Consider the following 13213-nt stretch of genomic DNA (forward strand, 5'->3'; position numbering starts at 1 on the left):
GAGAGAAGGTCCTTGAAATGTAATAAATTCTGATCATATTCCCATATATGGGAATAAAACTTTAATCAACTCCAGCCCAAGTTAGCCAAATTATATTTTAATAGATGGCCTATGTAGATGTTTCACCACACATCAAAATACACTCCTGGAAAAGCAGAACTTCGTGTCAGTTTTCACACTGCTGAGAAAATGAATTTCCACTCAGCATTTAAACATGAAGTTTTCAATTTTCCATTTCTACAATGACAGCTTTAAGGGAAAAAAAAACAAAGGACACAGAGTGTTGCCATTTTTTTTCTTTTTTAGCAGCAATGAAATACCACTAGCCCCTTCTTTACATATCAAATTCAAGTCACAACCAGTGGTAGCTGCACCACAGTTCACCAGGTACAAAACTGCTAGTTTTAAATTAATAACCTGAAATTTTCCCCAGAACATCCTTTTTTTTTTTTTTATAAACAAACATTTTGCTAATTTTGTACATAGGCTAGCAGGCTTGTTTCAATATGAAAGTGCTAAATCATTTACAGATTTTATCAGTTATGTAGTGCTACAATAAGTGTCCGATATTCTACATATGAACAATCTTGATAAATGGAAATAATGAAATGTTAAGTAAGGCCATCCAATTGCCTTTATGTACATTAAAAGAATAGATACCCATTGGGGAGAAGAAAAGAAAACTGGGCAAATACTCAAGTCCCACAGTTGTAAAAATTAAATTGGCCTTCAAGCTTGTGTACTGTAAATGAGACCTTTCCAACAGTCCTGCAGCCAATGCCTATTTTCTTCATAGAAAGGAAGCTGCCTTCAAGACATCCCCTCTTAATTTCCAATATCCACAGTGTCATTTGAAGCTCAAGTTTCAGGTTCTTCCTATCTTCATAAAACCTTCTTTCCAGTATTAGGTTGCATGATCAAGTTCCACTTCTGGGTTGCTTTTTCTTTTTAAAATATTCAATTTCTACCAATTCATTTAGCGTGAGCTGTAGATAACATGAACCAGTTCTGGAACCACTATATTGGGAGGAACACAAGCTCTTCACTACAATCACACAGTAGGAGGAAAAGTAGTGATAATTCAATTCATTCCTGGGGCTGGACCACCAAAATTAAATGAACTTGGCACAACTGGAGCACTGAATTTATATCCACCATGTTTTTCAATCATTTTGGATTCTGGAAGAGATAAGATAAAATTCTTCAGTGTCACAAATTGTTTCTGTAAAGTAAGTTCTTCACAATCAACAAAAAGTTCTAATATTAAAAATACCTCAAGAGATCCTCAAAAATCAGTTCTCTTAAAAAAACAAAAGTGCTCTATAGAATAACAAGCAGAAGAATGAGTAATATGATATCACATATACTTTTCCAGTCTTAAAGAGAAACAAGGAAAGAACGTAAAATCATCATGCTCATCATATTGAATATGGCTGGTTCAAAAAAGTGTCCTGATTTAAAAGAAAATGCAAAACCAAAATCAGAATCTTGTCATGAACAATATAGCAATTTGATTAAAAAATAAAAAATTCTCTCCAAAATTATTGAAAATAAATAAGATTTTAAACTGTTTCTGTGTCCACAATCTTGGCTGCCTGTCTTTCATCTATAAATAATTGGGATTAAAATGTACATCTTCATTCTCATCAATTTATTTTGTTGCAAACCATATAGTGTTATTGAAAATATATTTACACAATTTGAGCTACAGATGTGGCTGATCCTTTGACAGAGGGAGCTGTAATGACAAAGAATTGCTGATTCTGAGAATTCCACAACAACATACACCTTGACCTGTCTGGTACTCTTTTTGATTATTCAAAGAGAATAGGCTATTGACCTTACAGAGAGCATCTGAGAAATATTTTTAGCACTCAGTAAACATCTAATTTGAGACAGATTCATTCTCTAGCACAGCGGTTCTCAACCTATGGGTCGTGACCCCATTTGGGGTCGATCGACCATTTCACGGGGGTCGCCAAGCAAGGCTGTCCGCCATTTTTTTTCCCCTTTTCCGACGGGTGCCTTACCTCCCTTGAGCTGGGCCAGCTGGTGGTCGGCCTGCTCCATCTCTGCCGCTTGCCAGCTACGCCTCAGCCAACGCAGGGGGCGGAACCACGCACGCGTGGCGCTCCCGGGCAGGGAAAGTCCTCAACTTACGACCGGTTGGGTAGTCCTCGACTTACGACCGGTTTAGTCCTCGACTTACAACCAGTTTAGTCCTTGACTTACGACCGGTTGGGGGTCGCGGCATTAAAAAGGTTGAGAACCACTGCTCTAGCACAAGAAGAGACTAGGCTATTCTGCCGAATCCCCTTTCACTGAGATAGCCTCCACTGTCCCCACTCTTCTAGCCAAGGCTATGGCTACCAAGGAATTTATTTCAAAAATACAGATTTTTTTTTTAAAACAAGTTTTATTGGTTTTTTCATTTTACAAACAAGTGCTTAAGAAACAACGTGGTGGCAGGACAATCAATTGTCCACAAAACAAAGTCATATTCATAAAGTTCGAATTAAGTCATTAAAAACCTCCTCTCTTTTCCCTCTAATGACATATTATATTCAAATTGATATATTACAATACAACTAAATCAATCATAGAAATCCTCAATAATCTTTCGTCTAAATAAATCTACAAATCCGAATCCTGTATTGAGTTTACCTATTTCACTTACTATGTTCCATATTTCTAATCTAAATACCTAGTTAACACTTCGGGGTCTCCCCATAACCTTTTTCCTTAACATATTCAATAAGCATTTATTAATATCATTCCTTCCTTTTTCTTATTCCTCTTCCATTACAAATGACTAACAATTCTAATAAGAAAAGAAAATATTAATTCAAATCAGAAAGGAAAAAAAAAGAGCAAAGAAAAGAAAAAAACAAAACAAAAAAAAGAAAAGAGAAAAAATACCTTTCTATTTCTATTATTCTTTATAATCTAACAATCAATCCCTCAATATCTGTATCAAATTTCTTTAATGTTAATGGGATATGTTTGATGGGTCCAACAGGAACCCTTGTTTGGGCCTGAAGGACAAGTCCTATGACAGAAAGTGATATATGACTGACAATGAAAGGAGGCTTACATCTCTGAGGAAGTGTACATGATAAGGGTAACAGATAAGGGGAAACTGTCCCCCTGTCAAGAAGATAAATCCCAAAGTGCAAAGTAGTTGCAGCTATCTTCTGATCCACCTGCCAGAAATCTCATAGTTTAGAAACTATGCAAAATCTGAAAGTTTACTGCTTACCCAGCAAGTACTTCAAAGAGATCCTTGTTAGAAACTGAATGTAACAGCTAAGCAGAGACCTGCAAAACCTTGAACTTAAAGAGTGCAAGAATGACTTCCTGAAGAATGGTATGGATATCAATATCTACTTTGACAGGTAGCAACTCTCCAAGGACTCATTCAGAAATCTCATTTTTTTTGTAAACTAGAACTACTTACAATTGCACCTAGAACTTTCTGCAACGAGGCAGAACTTTTACAAATGAGTTACAATCCATCCCTTTATGCTAGCAGACACTGGATAGGCAGCTTCTGGTTGAATGTCTTAGGTTAAGTACTACAGAAATAAGACAGGTTCTGGGGTGAATGTTTATATCGCATAAAACCATTCTCTAAAGGCTGGTCTTCTCAGCCAAATCCCACAGGACCAGCCTCTGATGTCCTGTGATTTTGCAATATTATTCCTTGCAATATACTGGGTTTTGCTGTGTACACAAAGGCAGCAAAATGGCCAAACCCAGCCAATGAGGTTCTATCCAATACACATGACTGCTCCCCATAAGCTATATATTTTAGATCCATTTTGTTTTGGTGAGACAGCAGGATAAGAGTTTATTCTCATGATCTGCATAATTCAGACTGAACAGGGCTATGTTCTTTCTTAAGGTCCTGGCTATGTTCTTTCTACTGGAATGAATGCCATCTTGCTCGTTTTAGGTTGCCAGTTGTATCTTGTATGTTTCCTGCTGTACCAGAATAAAAATGAGTCCTCCCTCTCTTCTCTAACATATTATTCCACACAGCATTTATCAATTTGCTATTGCCATTTTAGCAACGGACAGAGGGCATGTCAGAGTCACATGTCCTCAATGGAGGCTTAAAGCTTGGATCCTGCTGTGCCTACTTTCTTGGTAAGTCAAGAGAGCTGATCATGTTAACTGTCAGCAAATCACTGCTAATGGTGCTAACTACAACTTCCTCAGGATACATAAGGATTACTAAACTTGGAGCTGACCAAGTCTAATCCTGGAGAAAGAAAGGCTGCTAGAGAATTGTCACAGTGAGTGGCACCTACAGTCTAGCACAGAGCTCACTTTGTAACCCTCTTCTCTACCTCTGGAATTGTTTCTAGAAACTCATCTGGCACCAGTTTGACTTGTGAGATAGGGTGCATAATCTTCCCTGAAAAACTTCTATTCCTTTGCTTCCTTGTGACAGTCAAACATAGTTCTATATGGCACATCAATCCACAAAAGCTGTGGCTATTGTGGAATGCTTTTTAATGGCACTAGTGCTCAAGGAACCAAGGTCTTTTGCTGCTTCCTATGGTCAGCTGATGTTTTTTCCTATAGCTTCCTCTTTGTTGCATAGGAGTTTGAGGACCAGTGACTTCCATTCTCTCCAGTGCTTACTGAAACTTTTTCCTGGAGCATTATCTTGTTACTGTTCTATAGTTTGAATATCTTTCCCTTGTGCTAGGTGGCTTCTTCTACAGGAGCTGAGGAGCTGATTGCTGACCAAGCCCCTCTGAGTAACTTTACTAGTCTTACATTGGTCTTGCAAAATCCTTCTGAAAAGGATTCTTTGACCCTTCTGCACTGCTTGTTCTGAAGGCCATCTGAAAAGGACATGTGATTGTTCTTTTTCTTCTCAGCTCTAGTATCTTCACCTGTCTTGAAGATGCAGAGTTAAAACTAAAGAAGAGCGGATTTCTTCATGGGAGGAAAAAGTCTAAACAAGCCTTCTAGTAGAAGAGTTAAATTTAGCCCATTCTTCTTGGCTCCAACTTTGGTGACCAAGATTTTTCTAATTTAAAGATGAGGTAAGATGAAGCTCTTTCAGGGTGAAACACATCCCATAGCAAAATACTAATGACATGAACTTAATATATCCACGTACAATTCAATTAAAATGCATACCCTGAGCAGCTCTTCGCTGATCTGCTAAAGTTGCTATGTCCTGTAATTGTTTTCTTTGATCTTCATTAAGACCACGTGTCAATGCTTGGTACCATACTGGGTTACGATTCTGAAGTGCTGCAAAATATATAGATCTGTAAGCATTTGGAAAGTTCTATGCAAATCTTAACTTACTATTTTTAGATTCCTCTTGATAGATCTTAGTCTGTTCTTTGCTTTCTTGCTGCTGGTGTTTTAATTTTGCTTTTGCTGTTATAATTAAATATCCTGCTCTGGGATTCTTTATGGAGAGATTTTATAAATAAAATAAATGTTAATTATACAGTCTTTAACCCAATGGGGAAAGAATGCATAATTAAATGCATCAATCCAATAAAACTTATTTTATAGATGTTTTGAGGTATCATTTTTCCTTTTTCAATTCATTCTGAAATTAGTTTTATCTGCACATTAATGAGCAACTGAAATTTGACTTTATTACAGAGTAGGAGCAATCAATTTATTTAATAGATAGGTGGAGTGCTTCTACAATTGTGGACTAGAAATAATACAATGTATATCATCATTGAAATTATTTTCTCTCTTCTATTCTTTAATAAGGCAGATATATGTCAGAAAAAAATTCAAGCAAAATATCACCCGAGAAATACTAGGTAAGAGTTAACTGTTATTCCATTTTGCTGAGAAGAAAACTAGTTTTTCTACATCTTTCTTTTCTAGATCTTACTTCCCCCAATTGCTAAAATTTTTCTTACCAAAGTTGAAAGATCCAAGGTTGTTCTTTCCTTCCAATGTCTTTCCTTTCCCCTGTCATTTTTAGACCTTTCTGCCTAGCTATTTCCATAGGGAAACACAACCAGTAATCTGACACCATAACAACAATTTGCTATAGTAATAAAAACATTTGCTCTAGCCAAGATAACCTAAATATTTATCTCTGATAGTCTAATTTTTACAATAAAAAGTGAAGTATCTACTAATAATTCTGCTAAACTATCGATTTCCATCAAACTTGACTCATTCCAGATTTGCTGAATGCTTAGGCTGCAGCTTTTCAAATTCCTTGAATATTTTCTGAATCTTTTCAAATTACATGCATCCCTTGAGTTCCCATATTCCTTACAAGTTCTTTAGCACACCACATTGATAGTATATATTTCAGCACGCAGGAATACAGATTTGCAGTGAAAACTATGGCAGCACTTACTCTGAAAAATTGCTTTAAATATTTGATATTCATCAACAGGGTTATCTTCATCATCAATAATAGTTGAATATCCCTCCAGTGCTGTCTCTTCAGCATCATCATCTTCCCAATCCTCATCATCTCCATCTTCTCCAGCCTGTTTTGCCAAAATCTCTAAATACTCTTGACCATCTTCATCAATATCATCTTCATCACTTCCCAGTTCTGTAACAAACGAACGGTTTTAAAAGTGGCCAAAAATTTCATCTAGACTCTTTCCCCTTTAATTATTCCATTATTTGTAATGCATAAAATTTCCACACCTTTTTTTAAAAAACAAAACAAAACATGGTCTTTAATACGCTAGGCTATGAAGAGAACACAAATTTAATCATCTGATACTACATCACAGAGCTACCAAATGATAACTGTAAATCAGATGTAACAACAAAAGAACATTAAATAAATTGGGCCAATGATTCAACAGTATAAGTCTGCTTAGCTTTATTTTCATAAATAAGAAATATTGGAACAGATTGAAGAGCACAATAAATATGACTAAGTATATGTGATGCCTATATTCTGGGGGCAAATAGTTGCAGAAAATGAAATATACATTTCCTGGACATATTAATTTTCCACTCTTGATTTTTCCACCACCACCACTCCATTCTGCTTTTCTGAAATTAATCTTCCAAATGGAAAGATCTTTCTAATTTGAAAAATTAAATTCCAAAAAACGGTAAGTCCATGAACAGCTAAGTCATTTCTGTCTAGAGAAGAAAATGAAACATTCCAGAGAAATTCTAGCAATGCTAGTTTTTGCATATTCTTAAGACGTGGCAAAGGACTAATTATTCATACGTAAGAGATCCAAACAGAATAGAGTACTGTGTAAAAAATGAGAGGTACATAAATATTTCAGACCAATTAAAAGGCAAAGATGAAACAAACACAGGAAAAATCACAAGATATAGCCAAAACTTTCCTGAAAAACTTTCTACAGCTACACCAGCAATGTTGCTACTCAGCTCTACAGGAAAGGCCATTACTTTACCTGCGTCTTCATCTTCCTCAGCATCATCATCATCATCATCACTGTCATTTTCATGTTCAGCATGGCAAGCATATGCTCTTTTTAACCCATTAAATAAAAGTATGAAAGCTGGCAAGATCTGACCCGAAACCTGATTTAAAACCTGCGGTACATGTTCCAGGTCAATCAATGCACACAGGCCTAGCACACACATTTTTCTGTCATGAAGTCTGGAATAAGAAAGAAAATGGCATATTACGTTTGGTTTTAGGAAAGAGATGCCACAGATTCTACCTGAGATATTTACAAAGGGCATGGCTGAACTGATCAATGTGCATACCCAACAGAGCTTGTTACAGTATGTTCTTTTCATACAGATCTAGCCCACATTCCCTGAAGAAGCTAGATGAAAAAGAAGCACCTGTTGTATCTATATAGTCCCTTCTCTCTGCATTAGAATTTAATGAATTAAAGCCATAATCCCAGAAACAAGCTTACCCCAAGAAACAGTCTACATCATTAAGCCACTGTGTAATGAAATGATTTGTAACAGGTTCCACATTATTGGGGAAGCGAAGATTTTCCAAGGTATTCAGAAGTAGATGAGGATTATAATAGAGAGCAGCTATGGCAACCTGGAGGCACATTGTCCGTAATTCACTTGTTTTAACTTCTCTAGTTAATCGTTCTAAAGCAGCTTCCACAAACAAGGGTATACACTAAAGAGATGGAGGGGAAAATGTTACTCAAGTCAGAAGCAAATGTTAAAACATCACTGTAATGATAACATTTGATTTTCAGTATCTGTATCTTGCAATGCATGTATTCTTAACTTTTAAACTCTGTAGTATAACACTTCCACAGCTACTCCGATCTTCTCTTTCTCTATCTCCCCTCCCCTCCAAGATTTCTTCTTAGGATGAGCAGAGATGATACAAATAGTCCTAAACTTACAACAGTTTATTTAGTGACCGTTCAAAGTTATAATGACACTGAAAAAAATGACTCGCGACTATTTTTCACACATACTACCATCCTCATGGTCACATGATCAAAATTCAGACACTTGGCAACATGACGATTGCAATGTCCAGGGGTCATGTGTTCTCCACTTGTTAGCATAAATCTTTGCCCTTCTTGCTTGGTCAAGACTGCCAAACAGGAGATTAGGAATTTGTTCCTGGCAATAGTCAATGATTCATTGCAGGAGGAGGAAATGCTAGTTGTACTGGAAGAGGTGTCTTTGCAGGTATAGAAATATTAGACAAGATAAGAGGATAGTGGGCCTAAAAATTAAAACCAGACTTTAAAACTGAGAGCTTTTGCTAATGTTAGCTTTTGCTAACTTTTCAATTTACAGTGCCCTCTGAGTATGTAATCTTTGCTGAAAAAACTGAAAATATTTTGATGTGATAGCAGGCTTTAAAATTAATAAACAGAAAACAAAAATGTTGGTTAAAAATATGATCGCACAAGATCAAGATGTTTTGATAAAGAAATATGGTTTTAAAATTGAGAAAAAATTAAATATTTGGGAGTTAGAGAAGAATAATTATGAACTTGAAAAGGACAAAATTGAATTTGATGTAGAGTTCTGTACAAATGATGAAATTATTGCTAAGATAAACTTTTAAGTGATATTATTGCTAAGATAAAAACGGAGGACAAGATTGTACAGAATCCTCAACTTAACAACAGTTCATTTAGTGATCATTCAAAGTTATAATAGCACTGAAAAAAGTGACTTATGACAGTTTTTTACACTTATAACCGTTGCAGCATCTCCATGGTCACGTGATCAAAATTCGGACACTTGGCAACTGTTTCACATTTATGAAGGTTGCAATATCCTGGGGTCATGTGATCACCTTTTGCAATCTTCTGACAAGCAAAGTTTTTAAGATTTTTTATGAAAAGACTGGATAGCTACTTGTCTGAAATGGTATAGGGCAGTGATGGCGAACCTTTTAGAGACCGAGTGCCCCAAAACCAGCCCACCTCCACTCGCCCACCCACCCCCGCCCTGCTCCCCCCACCCTCAGGGCCATCCACGGCCCGCTGTAGATCGCCCAGGTGGCCCTGCAGCACGTTGGCCACACCCTCCGCTCGCGCCCCGCAGTATCATCTGCTGCCCAGCTGCCATGTATTTGACTGCGCTGCTCCACGTAGGCTGCACCCGGGGGTGACTCTTCTCCAGGGGGCTGCTGGTGTGGAAGGGGCTGCGGCGACGGCGTGCATGCCCACATAGAGGGCTCCAAGTGCCGCCTCTGGCACTTGTGCCATAGGTTCGCCACCATACTATAGGGTCTCTTGCTTGAGCAGGAAGTTGAACTAGAAGACCTCCAAGGTCCCTTCCAACTCTATTCTGATTTACAAACTCAACAGGAAATCAGATTCACTTAACATCCATGTTACTAACAACAACTGCAGTGATTCATTTAACAACTGTGTCAAGAAAGGGCATAAAATGGGGCAAAATTCACTTAACAACTGCCTCGCTTAGCAACAGAAGTTTTGGACCCAATTGTAGTCATAAATCGAGGACTACCTGTATGATAAAACAGGCAAAAATATATATAGATGAATTAATGGGCGAGTATCTGGAAGAAAGAGTTGAAATTTACAATGAATCATAATCTTAAAGAGAATTTTTATAAAATGAGTAATTGTTGGTATATGACAACTAATAAATTGACAGTTTTGATGAAAGAAAAGACTTTGATAAATGTTATTTCTACTTGGATACCACTTTTGGACCTGTTGTGAGAAACTGGAAAAAATGAAAAGTTGATTTTGGGATTTGATGATTAGAATAATATGAGACTATGGTAGTAATGTAGACAAGTGTTAACCTTACAATAAGAGTTTTATATATTCTTTTAATCTATATCTGTACCAAAGAAAATCAGAAATCAAGACTTTAACCTTTTCCCTTCTCCGCACTTTTATTCCTGAGCTTCCTTCCTTATCTTTTAATTTTGTAATTCTTTTGAAAATAAATAGATATATGAAAAAAATGTGAACTTGTAGTTTTTTCGAATTCAAATACCTATTATGCCTATGATATAATGAATGTTTCAGCTTTTGTATTCCTTCTTGATGGAACAAACTTTTTAAAATTCTTTCCTTTTTTTATTTATATGCAAAATTTGATGCTTTATTTTCAAATGAGCGGGGAAAAAACAGAAACTTCAGAATGTTACAATATTGCTATAATTATAGCAGCAGCCCCCAACTTTTTGGGCACCAGGGACCGGCTCCACGGAGAGACGTTTTTCCGTGGACCAGAGAGGGCATGGTTTCATATGCTGCTTGCATCCCGCAGATGTGGCTTTGCTTGTTTGCGTGTCCCGGTTTCTGGCATGCTGTAGACCAGTGCCGGTCCACGGATCCGGGGTTGGGGACCCCTGACTTAGAGGACATGTATTTATTATGATACTGTTTATTTACATATAGATGGTAAGTAACTGACCATTTTCACAGTATGGCTTCTTTCAGATATTTCTGAGGATACATTTATTTAACTTACCTGATCAATGCCACGGCCTTTACATTGCAAAATGATAACTTCTAATAGTTTTGCTGCATGACATTCTGCATCTTCTCCTGCTACGCCTGTAAGGACCTAGGAAATACTTGAACTATGAATTTTTGTAGTCAGTATTATCATTTTTATAAATAAATTCAGCTATAAGAAATATTCAGTCATCTCTTAAGTTTCATCAATATATATGAATGAATAAATCTTTTTACATATCTACATGAAAAAATTACTTTTTCAAAAAAGTAATTATTTCACATTTTCAAAGCTAAATTCCAGTTAAGAATCTACAAATACAAACCAGTAAAAGATCTGAAAGTGACTTATCAGTTTTATACACTTAGTGGAGGGTGCCACATGGCCCCAGAGAACCATTCCAGTTTACTTCTGTAAAATGATCTGCACAGTGCTGAGGAAATCTCCGGAAGTCTGCACAGTGCTACGCATGCAGTGCTAGGGAAGCAGAATTCAGTGGTTCGTCCCGAAATCAGCAGCCATTTTCAGCGTGTCCATAATCCTGACAGTCATGCCAAAATGGTGATCACTTCCAAGAGGCTGCCATGCAACCCAGGAACAAACCACTTCATTTTGCTTCCCCAAAGTGCAGTGTTGAGGAAAGCTCCAGAGACCATCAAAACATAAGTGCACAATGGGGGATGGAGGATGGAGAAGAGATCTAAACCCTACCTGACCCCGTTGGGGGTGGGGGGGGAGGCCTGAGGGGATATGGGGGAGAAACAGGCCCAAGGGCTGTGGGGAAGCTAAGTGCAGGAAGTGGAGTTAAGAGGGTGCAGGGGAGGTACAGGATAGATGGGTCTGGGTCTGCGCTAGGCCTTCCCCCTGAGGTACCCCATGCTCCGCTTAATGATCCACCTGTTTGTCTAACAATTATATCAGGAAGAACAGGGATGGAGGTCATTAAGTGAGACGATCACACTTGTGACTATAACAGGGAAGTTCCATTACAGTCATCGGTTAAGAACTACTTGTACTACATATAATAAAGGGGATGGGGAAAGGGAGAAGGGAAAACTGAATTAATCTGTCATGCTGGAATTCGGTTCCAGATTGAAAATCTTCCTGTACAGAAACACATTCTGTGCAAGAAATCTTCAATCAAAACATAAGAGAGATTGTTTATTTTAATAGCTATGATCACTAAAAGAAATGAAAGCCAATATGTATATGAGAACTCAGACTCAACTTTGTTTAAAATAAAGGACCTGTCTGCCGGACTTTACAAAGGCCAACTTTCCAAAAGAAATGTCTAACATTTAGCTCTGCTTCGGTTTCTGACAGCACACCTGGAACTGCCATTCATGCAGCAGTTAACAAAATAGTGACAAAGGTGTTTCAAAATTCTACCTCACTTTGCACAAATATGTTTGAGAATTTGGAGGCTGGTCAATGATAAACTTGTCTTTCAACATCGTTAGACCAGTACTATGATCTCATGTTGCTCTTTGGCTGCAGATTGTATGTGAGCAATATAGTCTATGTGCAGAACGCAAATGGACTTTATCACTAGACATAGATAATATACTATGCACATTTGACTGCAGCCATTTAAATCTACTCCGGAGGAGGAATTAAAATCATAGCACACATAATGTTCACATCTCTCTTTTCCTAGTTTTAAAAAGACAAGACAAAATTACTCTGAGGAGGATACAATGGGTTACCTACCTTTTTACACATACTGTAGATCATTTCTAGGTATTTTGTATCAGACAGGAGCGTGTCTGTATCAACAGTCACGTAATTATGCAACAGTGGCATCATATCTGTATTTAAAAAGAATAATGCTACAAATGTTATATATGTTCTTACCTCTTAATATTCATGAAAATAAAAAAATACAGTATGCATTAGCATTTCAGTTTATGTCGTATCATTTTCCCTTTGTAACATGAGCCTCACAAGGCATAAGGTATTCACCTGTAAAGTAATCAAAACCGTCCTGCTGAAATACATCAAAGACCAGAGGCAGAAGTTGCCACATCTGTGCAGAGACTTGCTGACAGGTCAGACTGTGAGCCAAGGAGAAGATTTCCTCATAGAATTCTGGAACAGATCAAAGTATCATTAAGTGTAATTTTGGTCAAATTAGTAGTAGTTTTTAATAGGTTTGTATTATTTCATACAACTAAAAAAATTACCTAAAACATGCTGTTGTAAAACTGTTCCTATTACTTGTAAACAGATACCTTCCAACTGCTGAGTAATCTGAAACAGAAAATTTAAATGTAAGACATGTATGAGATTGCATACTTTAAAATGGAAAATCCAATTT

General features: G+C 37.1%; 1 protein-coding gene and 1 non-coding gene across 2 annotated transcripts in view; both read right to left on the reverse strand.

Annotated features, from left to right (window-relative positions):
* Window positions 1-416: 416 nt before the first annotated feature.
* IPO7 (importin 7) overlaps window positions 417-13213 on the reverse strand; it is a 42240-nt gene continuing 29443 nt past the window's right edge. The window contains exons 17-25 of the mRNA XM_015823766.1: window positions 13080-13146; window positions 12859-12984; window positions 12607-12704; window positions 10909-11004; window positions 7878-8098; window positions 7401-7609; window positions 6365-6568; window positions 5158-5274; window positions 417-1179 (exon numbers count right to left, since the gene is read on the reverse strand). Of these exons, the coding sequence (XP_015679252.1) occupies window positions 1082-1179; window positions 5158-5274; window positions 6365-6568; window positions 7401-7609; window positions 7878-8098; window positions 10909-11004; window positions 12607-12704; window positions 12859-12984; window positions 13080-13146 (1236 nt within the window). The 3' untranslated portion in view covers window positions 417-1081. The remainder of the gene's footprint in view (window positions 1180-5157; window positions 5275-6364; window positions 6569-7400; window positions 7610-7877; window positions 8099-10908; window positions 11005-12606; window positions 12705-12858; window positions 12985-13079; window positions 13147-13213) is intronic.
* Window positions 12300-12480, reverse strand: LOC114923120. The gene has a single exon (XR_003810573.1). It is a non-coding gene; the product is annotated as a small nucleolar RNA SNORA23 (small nucleolar RNA).

Source organism: Protobothrops mucrosquamatus, unplaced genomic scaffold, assembly GCF_001527695.2.
Source record: "Protobothrops mucrosquamatus isolate PMUCROS unplaced genomic scaffold, P.Mucros_1.0 scaffold1977, whole genome shotgun sequence".
NCBI lineage: Eukaryota > Metazoa > Chordata > Lepidosauria > Squamata > Viperidae > Protobothrops > Protobothrops mucrosquamatus.